General features: G+C 42.8%; 2 protein-coding genes across 15 annotated transcripts in view; one reads left to right on the plus strand and one right to left on the minus strand.

The window, feature by feature from the left end:
* WNK1 (WNK lysine deficient protein kinase 1) overlaps positions 1 to 11,845 on the plus strand; it is a 160,542-nt gene extending 148,697 nt beyond the window's left edge. For 4 of the 6 annotated variants that reach the window (XM_060190329.1, XM_060190330.1, XM_060190331.1 and 1 more), the window contains 3 exons: positions 1,647 to 1,841; positions 7,894 to 8,081; positions 8,896 to 11,845. In XM_060190329.1, coding sequence (XP_060046312.1) covers positions 1,647 to 1,841; positions 7,894 to 8,081; positions 8,896 to 9,213 — 701 coding nt within the window. In that variant the 3' untranslated portion in view covers positions 9,214 to 11,845. Of the gene's footprint in view, positions 1 to 1,646; positions 1,842 to 2,970; positions 3,043 to 5,167; positions 5,210 to 7,893; positions 8,082 to 8,895 lie in introns of all 6 variants that reach the window. The other 2 variants (XM_060190326.1, XM_060190328.1) reach the window with 2 other exon arrangements.
* The window catches only part of RAD52 (RAD52 homolog, DNA repair protein), a 45,093-nt gene continuing 36,772 nt past the window's right edge, over positions 11,439 to 19,759 (minus strand). For 8 of the 9 annotated variants that reach the window (XM_016189480.2, XM_016189478.2, XM_060190334.1 and 5 more), the window contains 5 exons: positions 19,207 to 19,403; positions 18,956 to 19,095; positions 16,542 to 16,631; positions 15,420 to 15,629; positions 11,439 to 15,109 (listed from right to left, as the gene is read on the minus strand). In XM_016189480.2, the coding sequence (XP_016044966.1) occupies positions 15,048 to 15,109; positions 15,420 to 15,629; positions 16,542 to 16,631; positions 18,956 to 19,095; positions 19,207 to 19,403 (699 nt within the window). In that variant the 3' untranslated portion in view covers positions 11,439 to 15,047. Of the gene's footprint in view, positions 15,110 to 15,419; positions 15,630 to 16,533; positions 16,632 to 18,955; positions 19,096 to 19,206; positions 19,404 to 19,759 lie in introns of all 9 variants that reach the window. The other variant, XR_009549565.1, reaches the window with a different exon arrangement.

A 19,759-nucleotide genomic window follows, 5' to 3' on the forward strand; every position in this document is an offset into this window, starting at 1 on the left:
CCAATGCAATGCTTTATAGTGGGTCTTTTTATAGTTATTAATTTACCTGTTTGTTAGGATAGAGAAACTGAGAGGGGAAGGGAAGATACAGAGAAATAAAGAGAAAGAGATACCTCAAGCAATGCTTACCATTCATGAAGCTTCCCCCCTATATGTCGGGGCAGGAGGCACTATCATATTTACACTCCACAAGGTGTGCCACTGCCCAGTCTGTATATGTTTTTTTGTTTGTTTGTTTGTTTCTTCTCAGTTCTGTCAATATAAAATTAAATTCTTGGGACTGGGTGTGGTTATGCCCAGTTGAGCACATGCATTAACATATGCAAGGATCCAGGTTCAAGCCCCTGGTCCACCTGCAGGAAGAAAACTTCACAAGGGATGAAGCAATGTCACAGGTCTCTCCTTTTCTTTCCTCCTCTTCCTCCCTGTCTCTCCCTTTGCTCTTAATTTCTTTTTGTTCCTATCCAACGAGTAATAAGACATTTAAAAAAGCAAGTAGTGGTCCGGGAGGTGGCGTAGTGATAAAGCTTTGGACTCTCAAGCATGAGGTCCCGAGTTCAATCCCCGGCAGCACATGTGCCAGATGTCTGGGTCTTTCTCTCCCCTCCTATCTTTTCTCACAAATAAATAAAACCTTTTTTTTTTTAAAGTAAGTAATCTATCAGTTCCACATTATAGTATTTCTTACATGTTATTTAATGTTTAAAAATACTATTTTAAGGAACTGGTTGGTGACTAACCCAGTAGAACACACACACACACACACACACACACAGATGCAGGTTCAAGGCACTTCCCCACACCCACCTACAATGGGTAAGCTTCACAAGGATTGGAGCAGTGCTGCAGGTAACTCCTCACCCTTTATCAACTCTATCAAAAGAAAAATGAAAAATATGACCAACAGGAGCCATAGAGCTATGCTGGATCTGAGCCCCAGCAATAAACCTGGTGGTGGTGTGTGGGTGTGTGTGTGTTAGATAGACCCATATGCACATATACACATGTACACATACATTTGGGGTATTTTCCTATAGTCCCGTTGACTATCATGTCAGTTTTCCCTTCCTGTTGGTGAAGCCCTTTGATCTTTTTACCCCCTGTAGCTATAAGAGCTATAGCTTTCAGCCACTCAGTGGCACAACTTGGAGGAATAGAAACTGCCGATTAAATGAATTGAGAGAGGCGAGGTCATGGTGCACCTGGTTAAGTGCACACATTACAGTGCTTATGGACTTGGGTTTGAGACCCTGGTCCCCACCTGCAGGGGTAAAGCTTAATGAGTATTGAAGCAGGGCTGCAGGTGCCTATCTATCACCCCCTTCCCTCTCAATTTCTGGCTGTCTCGATCCAATAAATAAATAAATAAAGATAAACTTCTTAAAAAAGAAAGAATTAAGGCAGCTTTATATGTCTCTTCATGTGCCTTTGTCTTTGGCAGGTAACCTGTCTGGTCAGAGTGCAGCTTCAATTTTGCACCCCCAGCAGACCCTTCACCCTCTTGGGAATGTGCCAGAGACCACCCCCTTCCCTCTCAATTTCTGGCTGTCTCGATCCAATAAATAAATAAATAAAGATAAACTTCTTAAAAAAGAAAGAATTAAGGCAGCTTTATATGTCTCTTCATGTGCCTTTGTCTTTGGCAGGTAACCTGTCTGGTCAGAGTGCAGCTTCAATTTTGCACCCCCAGCAGACCCTTCACCCTCTTGGGAATGTGCCAGAGACTGGGCAGAACCAGCTGTTACAGCCTCTTAAGCCATCTCCCTCCAGTGACAACCTCTATTCAGCCTTCACCAGTGATGGTGCCATTTCTGTACCAAGCCTTTCTGCTCCAGGTCAAGGTAAGAAATTAAAGCAACTATTATCTTCTAATAAGATGCAAATGAAGGTGACAGATTTGTGACAGAAGTCAGATGAGTAGCCAGTTGTTGAGGTAGGTGAAAGGACAGCTAACCAGCATGTGGCCTGTGTATTTGGACTAAAAATAAAAGTTGAGTGTTAATTAGATAAGAGCACTCATTGCTCCTATCTGAAGGATTTTTGGGCTTTACTTGGCTCTGGGGTTTCACTGCCCCATGCTTACTTTTTCAGATAGAAAGGGTGATAGAGGAAGGAAAATAAATCACAACACCAAAGTGTCCTTCAGTGCCCTCAAGGGAAGGCTCAAACCTGAGCCTTCATACATAGCTAAGTAGCACATTATCCTGAATGAGCTAGTTTTCTTTCTGACAAGTTTTTTGGGTTTGTTTTGTTTTTGTTAAAGGATCCCAACAACAACAACAAAAAAATCATACCTATGGCATACATACATTTGTGGCATATATTATTCAGAGAAATTATTTATATGGGACTTGGAAAATATGCTTTAGACTCGGATTTCCTAGACCAAATCCCAGGAGTTCTAATAGTTTTTGAAGCACATTTGCAAGGACTAGGGGAGATAGCATAGTAGTTCTGCTTAACCATAGACTTTTTAGACTTTTTGTTAGTGTCTGAATATAGGAATAACATACTAAGACTGAATATCCCTGAAGCTTGATTTTTTTTTTTTTTGCACATAATCTACATTCCAGTATAGTCTTTTCTACATTAATATTCACTCAGGATTACTATAGAGTGAAGAGCTTCTAGTACCTTTAGGACAAAAATTGAGAGTTGGGTGCATGGGAAGGATAACAATCAAGGAAAACATAGATAACTAGCTGAAGTACTTTTGCTATTATACACAGAAAGTAGATTACATCATCTCTTCACAAGGTGAATTTATTTGCGTAGTATGACTTAGCATTTTCAAATAGAAGGAACTGAGACCTAGTATTCATGTACAACGTAACTGACCTTTCCCTAAAGGCTTGTTCTTCTGTGTGCCATCTTAGTGCATTTCACCACTCCAGCCTCAAGTTTCTAACATCTTGTAGTTGTGTTCTGTCTCTTTTCTCTCTGTTTTTCCCCGTTTTCCCCTTCTCACAGGCTGTGCGAAGTTTAACTGTGCATCTGAGCAGGTGGCATTCAAACCTGGTGGCAGGAGGACGCGATTTCTGAGTACGCCCTGCTTGGCTCTTTGTGTGTAACACCTTTACTCCTTCCTTGTCCTTGTTTTTCTGCTGCTTGGATCTGATAGTCACACAGTCCATTTTCATTTGTCTCTTTGTACATCATCTACTCAGTAACTTGGCTGAACTCTGGTACCCTCAGAAGTTTGGGTCTGTGTTAATTTAGATAAAAAATAAATAATAGTAGATTCCTAGAAGCTTAAGACTGTTATTTGGTAGAGCAGCTTCTTACTAGATCTGTGACAGTATTGGGTGACAACATGTTTGATATGACACCAAGGATTTTACGTAGAGTGCTGGGTCATTTAGCATAGTGAAAAGTTAACTTATAGTTCTATTTAGCATAGTCCTTGCTCCAGTGCTATAAGTAGCCAAAAGCTTGACTACTGATGCACTTAAAATCCTGGCATCAAGCAAAAAGTGTGCCTTTGCTTTTTCACAGTAGGTCTAACCATCAAGTTGAAAAGATGCTAGAATATTGTCATTATTAGATCCTTTCATTCCATAAAATTAGTATTTCAAAAAGGTTTAAGTGTAATTATTCCTATAAAGCACTCACTCTATTAAAGAACAAAGTTCTGTGTATGAAGATGGTCTTTTTTATGTGACTTTGGGCATCTCCTAGCATTCTGCTCTGGAAATGAGCAACACCAAGCTCCCAAGCCCACTTCTTCCACACGAGTTGGAGCAGAGTGCTCGTCATTGAGAGCTATTCAGGAAAACACACACACAAACACTCACACACCAAGAAGCACATAGTAAGTGTATACTGAAATAAATTTTTCAAGAACCAAAATATGTATAAAACTTTTGCTACATCTTTGATAAAGATATTTTCTATTAAAGCCTCAAACTTCTGATGTGGTTATCAAAGTGCTGTTCAAATGCATGTGCTAAGGCCATCACTGTTTCTAAGTATCATTCAAAAGCCCTTTGGCCTCATTCTATTCCAAGGCCAAAGTGGAAGCCATTACCTAGTTTGATATTTTTATAAGTATGTTTGGGATTTAAGTACTCAAACCAACAATTTTTACTGGCTAGACAAGCCTGGACTAAGCATGTCAGCATTTTGATACTCAGACATTTACTTGTCTAGTTAGAAAGTAAGACATTAGTAGTAGGAGACCAGTGTTTTGAACTAGAATGTGCCATGCCAGGTCTATATTAGACAGCCTAAAATGTCTCCAGAGATAAAAGTAACCAAGGCTTTTTTGTGAAATACAGTGAGACAGGTATAATTTCAGATTAATTAATTCAATTAAAGTTCATCACACTCTCTTAAAGGTAGGTAGATGCTACACTGTTGCTGAACTGGAAGTAGTTAAAAATAATGGCTCTTTCCATTTCTCTTTGGTTCTGAAATGAGAATGCATAGCAGAATACATCAGATAAGCCTTGGTGAATAATTCCTTGAGGCAGATTTAAAACAGATACAGAAAGGAAGAAGGAAAGGAAGGGGGAAGAGAGAAGTTACTCAGAGGAGTGGAGGGGTTGCTCTAATGCTAGGCGCATTATCCAATGCTCTCAAATAGATAATAGTCTGGAAGCACGGCTTGGCTTAATGTTTTATTTTAAAAGTTGCTTGTTTTCCACATACCTTTAAAGCTTTTTCTAGAGAAGAATTTGTTGCTATGTACATTTAGGGTGTGGAAATATAACCAAACTAAATGATGTGTAAACCATAACAATGGTACTGTATCATACTGTGATAGAATTACTAATGCATTTAATTGAGCGCATTTTAACAACCCAGCAGGAGAAACAGAAAGTGAGACAGGGTCACTGAACAGACTGCTTGGGCACTTGAAATCTAAACACCTGAGACACTGGAGTTCCTCTCCATTCCAGAATCTGAATGCAATATTTAGATAGTGATTAGATGTAAAAACTCAACTTCTGACAGCCAAGTGCCACAGTCACCATGTAACCATAAGAGAGAGTAGCCAGCTAGTTAGAACCTGTAGAACTACATCTACAGCAAGGACTCCAGGTCCTACCTAACAGTCTGTCTCCCCTCCTGCTTTCTCATGCTGGGCATTTTGTGTGCTGTTTAGAGATTCTAAATATTTTACACTGATGTTTCTTTAACACATTGCTCTCTCTTTGTGCTTCAGGGAAGATGGTGAAAAAAGTCTGTCCTTGCAACCAGCTCTGTAGTAATTATCTTTTCTTTCTGTTACTTTTGATCCTTGATTGCAAAGCCTGTTACCCATGAGTTCTTTGAACCCTGAACTCCTTGATCCCTAACTTCCATCTGTCTAGTTTTGCACTCTTATAATACGTTCTTTAACATGCCTGATTGCTAACTACTGACTATCCTTCCAAATGAAGAAATACTTCAAGCCTGTCTCTTAAGTGTCACAGGCTGATGATACCCTTGGATGTGGTACACAGAGGTCAGGAATGCCCAGCTACTTTGGGAAAGAATGTTCTCTAGTCAGTAGGTGTGTGCCAATCACACTGTCCTGCCAGCAGTGAGCAGAATAGAACACATCCAGCAGCCCACTTGGAGAGTGCTTAACACCTGTGGTTTCCTGCTCCAGCACCACACACAGGCTTCTCATTCTTCATTGTGCAACTGTGTCAAATATGAAGCGATTTTTTTTTAAATCTGTATCATGAAATCACAGGAGGCGTGTGGAAGATAAATACTATTTTGTAGTTTCTTAGATTAGTGACTTCTTATTAAAGTGCAGACTGTTCAACAAATTTTTAAGTGTATTTTTGAAAGTAAAAAATACTGTTTTTTAAGAACTTTTCAACAGGTCTGGAAAAAAAATTTAAGAGGTTTAGTCAATATGTTCTGGAAGTGTACTTTACTACTAAGGTGAACTCAATGCACAAGGTGGACTCTTAGTTCTTATAGGTCAGCTGGAGTTAATTTCTGGTCTGGAAGGATTGTGTTTCCCTTTAGTGGGAAAACATTTTCAGAGGACAGAAAAACACTCATTTTATGGTTCACTCTCCTTTTTTAGTATTAACCCAGTTTTTGTAATATAGATTAAAACAGAAACTGAAATTTGGTTATAAAAGGTCATCAAAGGTGATATGCATGAGACTAGAGAGGTGTGACTTCCTAGCATGAGCTCCGTAAATAAGTAGTGTTCACTGTTGTGGAGCTTCTCTTGTTTGGCTTTTGATAGCTCTGTTCATTTGTGATTATACTTTCATTTTGGTTGCCTCAGTCCTCATCAAGCTTCCCCAGCAGAGATCACTCAAGCAGGGTGACAGTCCTCATGCATGTTAGCCACCTGCTTCTGGACCTCACTGATACCATGACTGCTCATACTCATTGCCTGTGCTTCCCACCCCACTTCTGTCTCCTCTTGCTGTTCCAGAAAAGCTGTTTCCAGTGCTTTTGTACTTTCCCACATGGGTTCCCTGTACCCCAGAGCCACTGACTCATCCCCACATACTGTGTGGTAGTAATGCCTGTGGCTCCAGCAGGCTCCAGGAAGTGAGCTAATATACACACAGTAGTTCCAGGTCTTGCCTGGGTGGGAAGAATCATGTGACCCACCTCACTCAACAGCTTCACCCTGGGATTAGCTGTTAGCTGTAGAACAGACTTGCTTGTGTATGCCATTCCCTGGGTGCTGGGCGTAAACTTGGGACTAGTGATGAATTAAAGTGGGCTTTTAAACAGCAGGGTTGCTTCAGGTATGCTGCTATGCTCTAGTGCTGCTTTGACCTTGGAAGCAGGAGATGTGTGTATCTTTTAGCCCCTAACATTACCTGGGGTCTGGTGGCTCACTTATTTTAGTAGCTTTTACTCTGCAGCACATGTGAGATATGGTAAGAAAATGGGAGATGCTATGGGGAAAACAAGATCATGACTCTTCTTTCCCTCTTCCCTAAACCTTGCCTCTTCGAATAATCTTCAGTGTGCCCTCCAGCAGAGCCGAAATCAGGCAGGACACAGACTCCTTTATTTCTTCCTTTCTTATCAAACCGTAGAAAATAGAATTCCTTCATCATAACCTCAAAGCTCCCCCCTCCCTTTTGCACCCCAGCTGAATGTTCCCACCGCTTCCACATGATAGTGCTTGCTTCTCTGGTAAGAGAGGGGGTGAAGAATGGGTAGAATGCTTGGACCAATTGAGACTGAGGTCATCGTCAAGGAAATCATGTGTTTCTGAGGTGGAAAGATTCAGGTGACCATGAAGCATCTTCCACATGAGTAATCTTGGTTCTTTACTCATAGGAAACAGGGCATAGTTGAAAGCCTAATTCCTTCTATGTTTATATTTACAAATTCGTGTTTGAGTCTAGATGAAAAAGGTGTTTTTTTTAACAGAGCATGCTTCTTCTCTTACCACTTTGTTTTTGATGAGTGGCAATATCCACATGGTTTGAGAACCCCATCTTTTCCTGGGCCAAGCACCTACCTTTGCATTCCTTTAACACCTACCATAACCCTGCTCCTATGCACAAGATAGCCTCTTCTCTTGCTCTGCATTCTACAACGTAAGGCACCTCCATCAGCATGATGTTGGGAGTAGAATACTGGCAGTCAGTCTCATTAAAGCTCATCATCCTCTACAGTGCTACAGAAACAGGCAAAGAGAGAGCTTTGCCCCTGTGTTTATCTGTTAATCATTCTCAGTTATTTAACTTCATCTGCAGCTCCTGAAGAGAATCTGGTTTTGTTCCCATTATGCCAGAACAATTGGCTAAATAAAACCTTAGAGAACCAACCTTCCTTGCATGGCTTCCCAGTTCACTCCTTCCTTCCCCACTCTTTGCTTGTGATTCATCATATTGTGAAGTTTTCCCTGTTCCTGAAATTGCAACCTAGACTTTTTTTAATAGTTGTATTCTGTTCCTTTTCTTACTTTAGGGACCAGCAGCACAAACACTGTTGGGGGGACAGTGAACAGCCAAGCTGCCCAGACTCAGCCTCCCACCATGACCTCCAGCCGGAAGGGCACCTTCACAGATGACCTGCACAAGTTGGTAGACAACTGGGCCCGAGATGCCATGAATCTTTCAGGCAGGAGAGGAAGCAAAGGACACATGAATTATGAGGCAAGCCTTCCCTGACCAGTGTACTTGTCACATAACACATCAAGATCAATGACAATAAAATCCCTATACTAGTGTGTAACATCCTATACCACAGCCTTTTTTAACTAGCTCATGGATGTTAACACTTTCAAAAAAGGAAAACTGAAATCAGTCAGAAGCCCTCTTGTTTTCCTGAATTCCTAGCTCCCTCTTGGTTATCTCTGGGCTTTTCATCATCCCTTTTGTTTTAACACCCTGGGCTCTGTATAAGTGTGTGTGCTATTTAGTTAACTATAAGAAAAGGAAAAAACTTTAATTTTTTTTTTTTCTTCCTCCTCCAGGGTTATTGCTGGGCTCGGTGCCTGCACCATGAATCCACCACTCCTGGAGGCCATTTTTTCCCCCCTTTTGTTGCCCTTGTTGTAGCTTCGTTGTGGTTTTTATTATTGCCCTTGTTGACGCAATTCGTTGTTGGATAGGACAGAGAGAAATGGAGAGAGGAGGGGAAGACAGAGAAAGGGAGAGAAAGATAGACACCTGCAGACCTGCTTCACCGCCTGTGAAGCGACTCCCCTGCAGGTGGGGAGCCAGGGGCTCGAACCGGGATCCTTAGCCGGTCCCTGCGCTTTGTGCCACATGCGCTTAACCCACTGCGCCACCGCCCGACCCCCCAAAACTTTAATTATTATGGAAGGTTGTGTTTGGAGGTTTTTGTCACTCCACCCTGTAAGATTAGAACAGCCCCAGTTCTAGAATCATATTATAGTGTTACCCATTTCTCATGTGGCAGTGTTACAACTACAGCAGCCTTGACATGTATTGGTTTTGTTCTCAGGGCCCTGGAATGGCAAGGAAGTTCTCTGCACCTGGCCAGCTGTGCACCTCCATGACCTCAAGCCTGGGAGGCTCTGCCCCCCTCTCTGCAGCATCAGCTACCTCTCTAGGTCACTTCAGCAAGTCCATGTGCCCCCCCCAGCAGTACGGTTTTCCAGCTGCCCCCTTTGGCACTCAGTGGAGCGGGACGGCTGGCCCAGCACCACAGCCACTGGGCCAGTTCCAGCCTGTGGGAACTGCTTCCTTACAGAATTTCAACATCAGCAATTTGCAGAAATCCATCAGCAACCCCCCAGGTTCCAACTTGCGGACCACTTAGACCTAGAGAAGAGACCTGAGTAGATTTGGGGGCAGGAGATGTAATGCTGGAGGGGAGGGGGAAAGGGGTGGGAAAGTAGCCTATATACTAACTACTAGTGCTGCATTTATTAACTGGTTATTTTTTTGCCAGAAAGGAATGTTTTTCATACTGCTTAGAGCCCTCAGAATAGAGACCCTTCCTCCCTTTACCACTTATTGGAGTGGGAAGAAGCAACTTTTTTGTGATGTGTCAGCTTCAAACTTCTGCTTTCCTATTATATACCTAACAATGAGGGCAAGGAGAGAGCATTGTGTTTACTACAAAGCTACTGGAGAGCTCAGAGGAGACACAGCCCATCTGTGTTTTTAATGTGTGGAGCTCCTAACTTTGGTACCCACCCTAAGACCTTTATTCCTTTGAAAATCTAAACCAGAAGATTAAAAAAAAAAAAGATCTATTGGGCTCTCTCATACCCTGTTCCCCACCCTACCTCCCCCCTTCCCTTTTTTCTTTATATATATATTTGTTCTTTAGCACCCAGTGGAAAACACCAGGGGACTGAGGTTTCAACACTTTCTTATGATAGGTCATCAGTGCTTTAAGCAAACAATATTAGCAGCTTTGACTGCAGCATTAGCAATTAGGAAAAAAAAAAAACTTACGTTCCCTGCGGACATGTAACTTTGCCATCAGTTTTGATGTGGAAACACTGTGATATAAAAATGTTGTTGGACAACAGTAGTTTTTAAGAGTAATATGAAAGGTTTGAAAAGTTGGGGGGAAAAAAGCTAGCTCTGTCCTTTACTTATTGAGACACTTTAACTTTTTCCTTTGTATTTCCATTGTATTAGATAAATAAATGTGAATGTAAAATTGTATAAATTACTGTACTTGAATACTTCTGTTCTCCCAGTATTGTTTGCTGGATATTTTAGTGCCTTGGACTTCTATTGCTTCTGCCATTAGCATCAACCTCTCATCAGACCCCAGATCAGCACAGGGCATGTGGTCTATGTAACCCCAGCAGTGGATTATGCCAAAGGGAAATTCAAATTTATTTTTTTAATATCACTCAACAGTTTTGTCTAGAGCAGGTGTAAGATGAGTGAGAAGTTACGTTGACATCAGTGGTTGAAAGCAGAATGTTCTGTTTCAGGGACAGTGAAGAAGGGTATAGTAACAAAATTGGACAGTTTAAAAGATTAGGGTGGCATGTGATAGTGAAAGGGGAAGAAAGACTATAAAGAATAGGAATAGAAACCTGTTTTGAAAAGTCTATGACGCCTGGCCAGTAGTTGCCATGAGCCTTACTTATTTGAGCTGGACTTGAACAGATGAGACCTAGAAGAAATGGCAGGACATACAGAAAGGGGCTAGAGGAGAGTTATTAAGATGGGAAATGAGATGGTGAGAAACCACAGGTGGAGAAAATTGCTCTAGGAAACACTCTGTTTGGATTGCTTTCCTCGGGGTCCACATGCTCCCTGCATTTCAGTCTGGGGAGCTGCTGTGTGCAAAGTGCAGGTACATCCATAGTAAGCCTTGTAGGAAGGAATGCTGCTGCTGCTGCTGCTGCTGCTGCTGCTGCTGCTGCTGCTGCTGCTTTGTATAGCGGGCGTTCAAATGGTTGCAGGGTATGTTTGCCACCTTCATTTTTAGAATTGCAACTGATACTCTTCACATTTTCAGATAAATATTCCCCTTATAACTGCAACCAACCAGTATTATTCAGTACTATGCCTAGTTGTAACAGGCAGTTCTATTTTCAAGAGCTTTTAAGTAGTCTCCTAATTGGCAAAGTTTGAGATCTCTATTATAATTTCTGCATATCTGCAAAGAAGCTAGGATTCCTTTTAATTTTTGGGTGCTTCTTCTCGACTCTTGAGTTGGAATACTGACCTATTTCCAACTTCTTGACCACCTCAGCGGCATATCCAGGACTCCACACAGCGTTAGAAAGAGCCTGGCCGGCTGTCCTGTTTTATGCTGTTCCTTCATGGGCCTTGTTTTTCTTCATGTTAACCCAGACCCCAACAGTGCAAATGAGAGCTGAAGGTTCTAGCAAGGTAGACATGAATGGGGCTAGAGTTTCAAGTCCTAATTCAAACTCATTTACTTATTCAATCTCACCTTAGAGTTTTGGGGAGCATGTAAAAATAGAACAAAGGTGCCAAGTAAATGAGTAAACCACCAAAAACAAATATTTCTACCAGAGGGACGAGGGAACCAAATGCAGCATATTATTTTGGTTAATAATTTTGAGATCTCATTTACACATGAGAACTGGTTTTTACTGTTAATTTCCCCCCCTCCTGTGGATGAAATAACTGAAGCCTAGAGGAATGAACTAGTGCTACTGAACTGTTTAAATTATTTTTGTGTTAATAGTATACTTTTGAGTATCTTTTTCCACATTAAAAAAACTTTCTGAATTATAAATGTTTTCCTTACATTATTTAACAATGTACATTGTTTAAAAAGCAAATTAAACTGAATTCAAGCCTTGGGGATTTCTCAGTAGCCGTGAATTGTACATTTTGCACTAACTCTGGTGTTGCTCCTTGTAAGATCTCGCTTTGTGCTTCAGTTTGTTACCTTTGTAGACTTATTTAATGAAACCATTCAAATAAACCAAACTTGCTTTTGTTGAGCTGTGGGGTTTCATTTTCAAGCAAACTCCTTTTTCATGTTCCAGTCAGCTCTGCTTGTATACAATTCCTGACTCCAACTTTTTTCCCATAGCAATTCTGATCTGAAGGTATGCTGCAGACTAAACAGTGGTGTGTGTGTGTGTGGGGGGGGGGGGGGTCTTCTGGTTCTTGTATCTGAAAGAACTGAAATGTAAACTGCGAAAGATAAAAATTGGGAGGCTGGGTGGTGGCACACCAGGTAGAGCACATTTGCCACACCAAAGACCTGGGTTCAAGCCCCAGGTCCAAAGCAAGTGTCTTTCTCCCTACCTCCTCTCCGCCCCCCCCCCTTTTTGCCTCCAGGGTTATTGCCAGCGCTTGGTGCTCCTGGTGGCATCTCTTTCCCGTTGTTGTTGCTGCTTTTGGATAGGACAGAGAGATGAGGGGAAGACAGAGATGGGCCAGGTGGTGGCGCATCTGGTTAAGCACATATGTTAACTGCCTAAGGACCCTGGTTTAAGCCCCCAGCCCCCACCTCAAGGGGGAAAGCTTCACAAGTGGTGAAGCAGTGTTGTAGGTGTCTCTCCCCCATCTCCCCTTCCTCTCAATTTCTGTCTCAATTTTAAAAAATTAAAAAAGGGGGAAAGAGAAACACCTACAGACCTGCTTCGGTGCTTATGAAGTGACCCCCCTGAAAGTGGGGAGCCAAGGTCTCAACTCGGGATTCTCGCACCAGTCCTTGCACTTCACACTATGTATGCTGCCGTCCCCACCCTCTCTATAAAAAGAATGTATAGGGAGTCAGGCGGTAGCACAGTGGGTTAAGCACATGTGGCGCAAAGCGCAAGGATTGGTGTAAGGATGTCGGTTCGAGCCCCGGCTCCTCACCTGCAGGGGAGTCGCTTCACAAGTGGTGAAGCAGGTCTGCAGGTGTCTTTCTCTCCCCCTCTGTCTTCCCCTTCTCTCTCCATTTCTCTCTGTCCTATCCAACAACAACGACACAAATAATAATGACAACAATAAAATAAGGGCAACAAAAGGGAATTTTTTTTTTTTTAATGTATAAAATGTTCACTATAGAGTCAAGAGTTTCTAGTTTCTTTAGGGCAAAATTTGAGAGTTGGGTGCAAGGGGAGGATAAAAGTGAAAGATGTGTAGACGCACACACAATGTTCAAATTCATTCAGCAAGCAAAATGGAAGGGAAATCTGGGTAAGCTGCTACCTCTTCATCTTCCAAAGAAACAAAAACAGTTGAGTGCCTTACTTTGATCTAGGAATTCTGTGCTTCAGATTCAGACACTTAAATTGAGAGGAAGGGGAAAATAGGGAGAGATCCAGATTCATATCTTCCCACAAGATTGAAGTTCTAGCTACCTAAGGACATGACTTAGCATGTGTGGGGTCCTGGGTTTGATCCTCAGCACCGTGACTCAACTGGTGGTAGAGCATCTTGTCTCTCATCTTTCTCAGAATAGAAATGGGCCAGCAAGCCAGCTGCTTGGACTTGCACTTGCTTTGTCATACATGTGACCTGGCTGGCCCAAGAGGCACAGCTTTTGACCTTGTCTTGGTTTTCAACATGCCCTCTCTCGCTAAGCTTAATCATTGCAGCTTTGGATTTATGGTCATATTTGTCTCTTCACTCCAACATTCAGAGGTCCTTAGTTAACTGGCCTATTTTTTTCATCTTCAAATTTTATTTTTTTTGCCTCCATGGTTATCACTGGGGCTCAGTGCCAGCTCTATGAATCCACTGTTCCCGGAGGCCATTTTTCCCATTTTGTTGCCCTTGTTATGGTTGTTATTGTTATAGCTGTTGTTGTTGAATAGGACAGAGAGAACTCAAGAGAGTAGGGGAGACGGGAAGAGAAGACAGACACCTGCAGACCTGCTTCACCACTTGCGAAGCGGACCCCCACTTTGCAGGTGGGGAGCTGGGGGCTCAAACTAGGATCCTTACTCTGATCCTTGCACTTTGCACCATGTGCGTTTAACCCCCTGTGCTACCCACCCAGCCCCCCATATATGTGATTTATATATATGAATCATATATACATATATATGATACATACCCACTGCTCCTGGGATGTTTATTCTATTTCAGATAGAAGAGGCAGAGAGATACTGAAAGACACCATGGTGCTGCTCCACCCGTGAGCTTCCTAGTTAATCTTCCAGCCCCTGGCCTAAAAGCAGTGAACTCCAGTCTCAGGACATAAGGAAGCCAAAGAGGAAATGAGATAGCTAAATAGATTACATACACTATTCACATGAGGATGATCTGTGGTAGTGCAAAACAATTACTAAAAGTAGTATTAAAGGTTGCTGATTATAGAAACATAACAAATAAAAGAATAATGAAAAAATAATAGGATACCAGAAAATGGCACATAGTTGTAGGCAGGAATTGACAGTTGCTCACACAGGTTGCCACAAAAAAAAAAAAAAACCCTCATCTACAAAGTGCAGTAAAATAAGCCATTGCTTGTACGAGCATCACTAGAGTCCTGTAAACAAAGGAGGCAAAGATTATTCAATTTCCAACTATGACACTATCTCCCCAGACAATAAACTGGGTCAACCTATGTATTAGATGTCAGGCTCAGGCAAAAACTACTAAAGCCGAGGATACCAATTCACTTGCCAATGCCCATGTTTAGTGGGGAAGCAGTTACAAAAGCCAGACCTTCCACCTTCTGCACCCCATGTTCCACACTCCCAGAGGGATAAATAGGGAGGCGATTGGATATGGAGCTCTGGGGGTGGGCACTGTGTGGAAATGTACCCCTCTTAACCTAAAGTATTATCAATATTTCCATTTTATAAGTTAAAAAAAAGATTACTCAATAATTTAATGTTAAAATCAGAGCTTAGTATGATTTATGCTGTGTAATGGCCGGTAACCACTGACTTTACCTACTCTCTCTATTCTTATTAGCATACCATTTTAGGAATATAGAGTGAATAACACCAAAGCAAGGATGTTTCATCTCCCAGGTCCTCCCCCATGCAGTGGCGAGGTTTCCCTGGTGCATATTTTCCAGCTGCACAACTTCATCTGCAACAAGTCACCAGAGTCACAATACAATCTCTGGCAAAGTTCAGAGAGAAGCAAGGTCAGTCCTTGGAAATAGAGCTCATTCCCTAGAAATGGTGAACATTTTCATGAGTTCTTCTTAAAGGCTTCCTGTGATAGTCAGTGTCATGGCCTCAACCTCTATTAAGATGGATCCAGCCTCCTTTTCTTCATGTCCAGGTTTCTGTTGTCAGAGTCAGAGCTGCCTGTGGAAGAGAAAAACGTTCAATGTACGTGTGTACTTCAGAAATAAAGTGAAAAGATTAATTTCTAAATGGGCCCTAGTTTAAGCTAAAATCACAAAGATGAAAGTTATGAAGAGGACGCATCTCTCACAAACTCTGGACCAAGCTGTGCTAATATCCACTTCCACCATGGGCCCAGAGCCACACACACCACGTCAAAACCCCAAGAAAAAGTTATGTTTCTTCACCCAATGGCCTTCCTATGACATTATTTAAAGCTCACAGAATTAAATCCAAGTTCTTCCTTAAATTTGGCTTGACATCTTCCTACCTGTTGAGTGTTTTTCAGCACTGTGAATCTGGGGGTGCCAGGGCTCCACGTGTAGGTTCTGATGGCAAAGGCTTTTGGGGGTGTTGCTCCAGGCTGCCATCTGGTTCTTTGGGACTATTGTGGCAAGGGCCTGGGGTGCTTCTGGTTTGGAGGAGAGCTTGGCTATACTGTCCCATGAATTTTGAGACATGTCCCACATTTCAAGGTTGTCTGTAAGGACAGGGATCACAGTAAGGAGCGTCAGCAGAGAACAGAGCCTGGGCACAAGGCCTCCCAGTATGGCTGTTCTCCCAGGGATTTGGAGCTTTCTGACACCTAGAAATTCACTGATACTTCTCAGACTAGACACACAAGCTAAACATGTAGCAGTCCATATGACAGCATCTCTTAAAAGGGCAAAAACTGGGAGTCGGGCAGTAGTGCAGCAGGTTAAGCAAATATGGTGCAAAGTGCAAGGACCGGCCTAAGGATCCCGGTTTGAACCCCCCCGCTCCCTACCTGCAGGGGAGTTGTTTACAGGTGGTGAAGCAGGTCTGTAGGTGTCTTATCTTTCTCTCCCCCTCTCTGTCTTCCTCTCCTCTCTCCATTTCTCTCTGTCCTATCCAACAACAATGACATCAATAATAACTACAATAATAAAACAAGGGCAACAAAAGGGAATAAATATTTTTAAAAGGGGGGGGATATATTATGGGCTATAAAATGGATGGAAGAGATGTCTTCTAAAATGCATTTTGGAGTCGGACAGTAGCACACCCGATTACACACACATTACTATGCTTAGTGACAGCTTCCAGGCCCTGCTCCACACCTGCAGGGGGAGGGGGGCTTCATAAGGTGAAACAGTGATGCAGGTATCTCTGTCTTTGCCCTTCTCTCTCTCTCCTTCCCCTCTCCATTTCTCTCTGTCCTATCAAATAAAATAGAAAAGGGGGAAAAAAAAAACGGAGGGGGGGAATGGTCACAGGAGCAGTGCATTCAATGTGTACCAAGCCATAACCCAGGGGTGATTTAAAAAATGTGTTCGTGATTACCAGAACCAACTGCACAGTCCCCTCTAAGTATACCACATGGACTTACTGGTAACTAATGATCTTGCTCCTGCCTGCAGCACATACTGACCTTCAAAGTCCTTTGCCATGGGAGGATCTGCAGGCTTCATCACTGGGGTGCTGTCCTTCCCAGGGGGCAGGGGTGGTGGCCCCACAATTACTGCAGGAGAGAAAGGGCCCTTGAAGAGTCAGACATCACCTGTGAGGTGCAGAGCTGCTCCTGGCCCCACAAGCCACACTCAGAGCCATACACAACTAAACACTGTTCATGGCACCAAACTGGGACGAATGCTTACTTCCCCTTTAGAAGAAACCACCTGCTCCAGTTTCTAAAGCAACAAACCTCATTCCACCTAAGCCATAAGCAGAAATGCAGGCCATAACTATGGTAGTCTGTGTACCATGGGCCTAACCATCTGATCAGGAAAAGCCCAGGACAGTTCCCACTCCCCTAGGGTCTAGAGCGAAGAGCAGCCCCACTCAGTTACTCATGCATTTCCCCTGTTAGCTCCAGTCTGCTAAGAGGAGCTAAGAGGAAAATTAACAGGCCAAACATGAGCAAGAACTCTATGAATCTTTTTTCAGCATAGGACTATGTGTGACCACAACTGTTCCCAGACTGACTCAGCTTTCACTTTATGGGAGAGGGAAATCGCCAAAACACCCCCCAACATTCATGGGGTTTCCAAGGCACTATGGCTTTCTTCCCTAGGCTGACAGGGCCTTATTATTGTAAGGTGTTCACTCAGCCTGGCAAACTATCCTTTTTTTTTTTTAATCTTTTTTTTTTTTCTTCATTCTTTCCAGTGGTAGGGCCTCAGGCATGCATAATTCCACCACTACCTGGCCAAACTTTTATTTCAGATAGGCCCAGATTGTCTTTTACTTTTTTTTTTCCTTTTCTTTACCAGAGCCATGCTCAGCTCTGGCTGATGATGCTGCTGGGGATTGAACTTGGGACCTCAGAGCCTCAGGCATGGAAATCATCAGGCTTTAGGATGGTGATACACCTCCCAAATCCAAAACCATCTTAATTCTTAAGGAGATTAAATAAATATATATATACCAACCTCCTGCATCTACTATTCCCACTGGATCTACACTATGTGGTAAAAACTGGGCTCTTGGAAAAGCCATGTGTAGAAAAACAAAGGCCAGGTGGTGGTGCACCTGTTAGAGCACACATTAGACTACACAAGGATTTGGGTTCAAGCCCCCACTCCCCACCTGCAAGTGGAAAATTTTGTGAGTGGTGAAGCAGTGTTAAAGGTGTCTCTCTCCCTCTTTATCTCCTCCACCCCTCTAGATTTCTGGCTGTTTCTATCCAATAAAATGAAGACAGTTAAGCACACATATTATCAAGTGCAAGGACCCACTCCCCACCTGCAGGGGGTCTGCTTCACAAACAATAAAGCAGATCTCAGGTGTCTACCTTTCTTTCCCTCTCCCTCCCCATCCTCTCTCAATGTATCTGTCCTATCTAGTTTAAAAAAGAAGAGGAAGAGGAGGAAGAAGAAGAAAGAAAAAGGAAAAAGTGGAGGTGGGATTAAGCACACATGGTATGAAGCACAAGGATCAGAGTAAGGAACCCAACTCAAGTCCCCGACTCTCCACCTGCTGGAGGGGGGTTACTTTACAAGCGGTGAAGCAGGTCTTCAGGTGTCTTATCTTTCTCTCTCCCTCTCTGTCTTCCCTTCCTCTCTTGATTTCTCTCTGTCCTATCCAACAACAACAACAGCAATAACAACAGTAATAATAACAACAAGGGCTACAAAAGGGGAAAAAGTAGCCTCCAGGAGCAGTGGATTCATAGTGTAGGCACCGAACCCCAGCTATTGCCCCTGGAGGCAGAAAGAAAGAAAGAAAGAAAGAAAGAAAGAAAGAAAGAAAGAGGAAAAAATGGTCACCAAGAGCAGTAGATTTGTAGTGATAGCACCAAGCCCCAATAATAACCCTAGTGGCAAATAAATAAATAAGAAAAAAAAGAAAGTCAGTCATGACTTTTCTAACCCAATAATTGTCAAGAGTTCCATTATCTTAAAACCTAATTTAGCCTTTATACTCCAAGGCAGTTCAGAGATCTGGGAGGTACAGTGGGCGAAACACTGAATTCTCAAGCATGAGATCCTGACTTAGTTCATCCCCAGCAATGCATGTACCAGAATGATGCTCTGGTTCTCTCTCTCTCTCCTTTTCTCATTAATAAATACATCTTTTAAAAAAAGATTAAAAAGCAAAGACAAAAAAAGACAGCTCAGAAATTTTATGACGCAGAGATTATCATAGTAGCTAAAAGCAGGAAAAGGTTCTAAGCCTTGAAATGTCTGGTTCTGGATTGTGAGTCAAGTGTTTTCCTGCACTCCAAAGCAGTCCCTGTGAGGAGACACCCACAGCATTCACGGCCTTCTGGTCTTGGAGATGCCCCTGGGAGGCTGGTCTGCCCCAACCACACTAACTCCCTGCAGGCCATGCACCCTCACATACCCTGGCCCTTCTTTCCCACAGAGGGAGCAGGGGTTTGGACTTGCTGCTGCTTCTCCATTTGCTCCCGGAACTGCTGCTGCAGCTGCTTCTGCCGGAGTTTTCGCTGATAGGTAGCGTCCCTGTCCCCAGGAGCCAGGCATCTGCCTCAGAGAAGCAAAGTGGGCATGAGCTCCCGCACTAAGTCTCAGGAACACACACAACCCAACTAGTCAGATGGGAAGTTGGATGTGGAGGAAATGTGGGCATCATACCGGGAGCTACTATCCTTGTCCCCCTGTGTCACAGTGTGGGGATCTTCCGAATGGCTTGGTCTACAAGGGGAGGTCACCTCCTGTGGCTTTTGGGGTCCCAAAACAGTGTTCTGTCTGCAGCTGCGGTATCTTGCTTGCTCCACAGAGGGCTCAAAATCTTGTCTCTTTGCATTAGTTAAATCCACTTGAAGAGGCAACTAATAATGAAAGAAAAAAAGGAGAAATAGTTACTTTTTCCCTTTCTTTTCCATCCCTTAGAACCATTATTTCTGGAATATGGCAGTTGACAATCCTATGTATCAATTTTCCTAGTTCCTAAAAGCTAAGATGACCTCAATTCAAAATTATTATTTTTAAATGTTTATTTTATTGTTTTATTAACTTTATTTATTGGATAGACAGCCAGAAATTGAGGGAAAGGAGAAACAGAGAGGGAGAGAGACAGAGAGACACCTGCAGTGATACTTCACCACTTGTGAAGATTTCCCCCTGTAGGTGGGGACCCAAGACTCAAACCTGGGTCCTTGCACACTATAATGTGTGCACTTAGCCA

Source organism: Erinaceus europaeus, chromosome 4 (assembly GCF_950295315.1).
Source record: "Erinaceus europaeus chromosome 4, mEriEur2.1, whole genome shotgun sequence".
NCBI lineage: Eukaryota > Metazoa > Chordata > Mammalia > Eulipotyphla > Erinaceidae > Erinaceus > Erinaceus europaeus.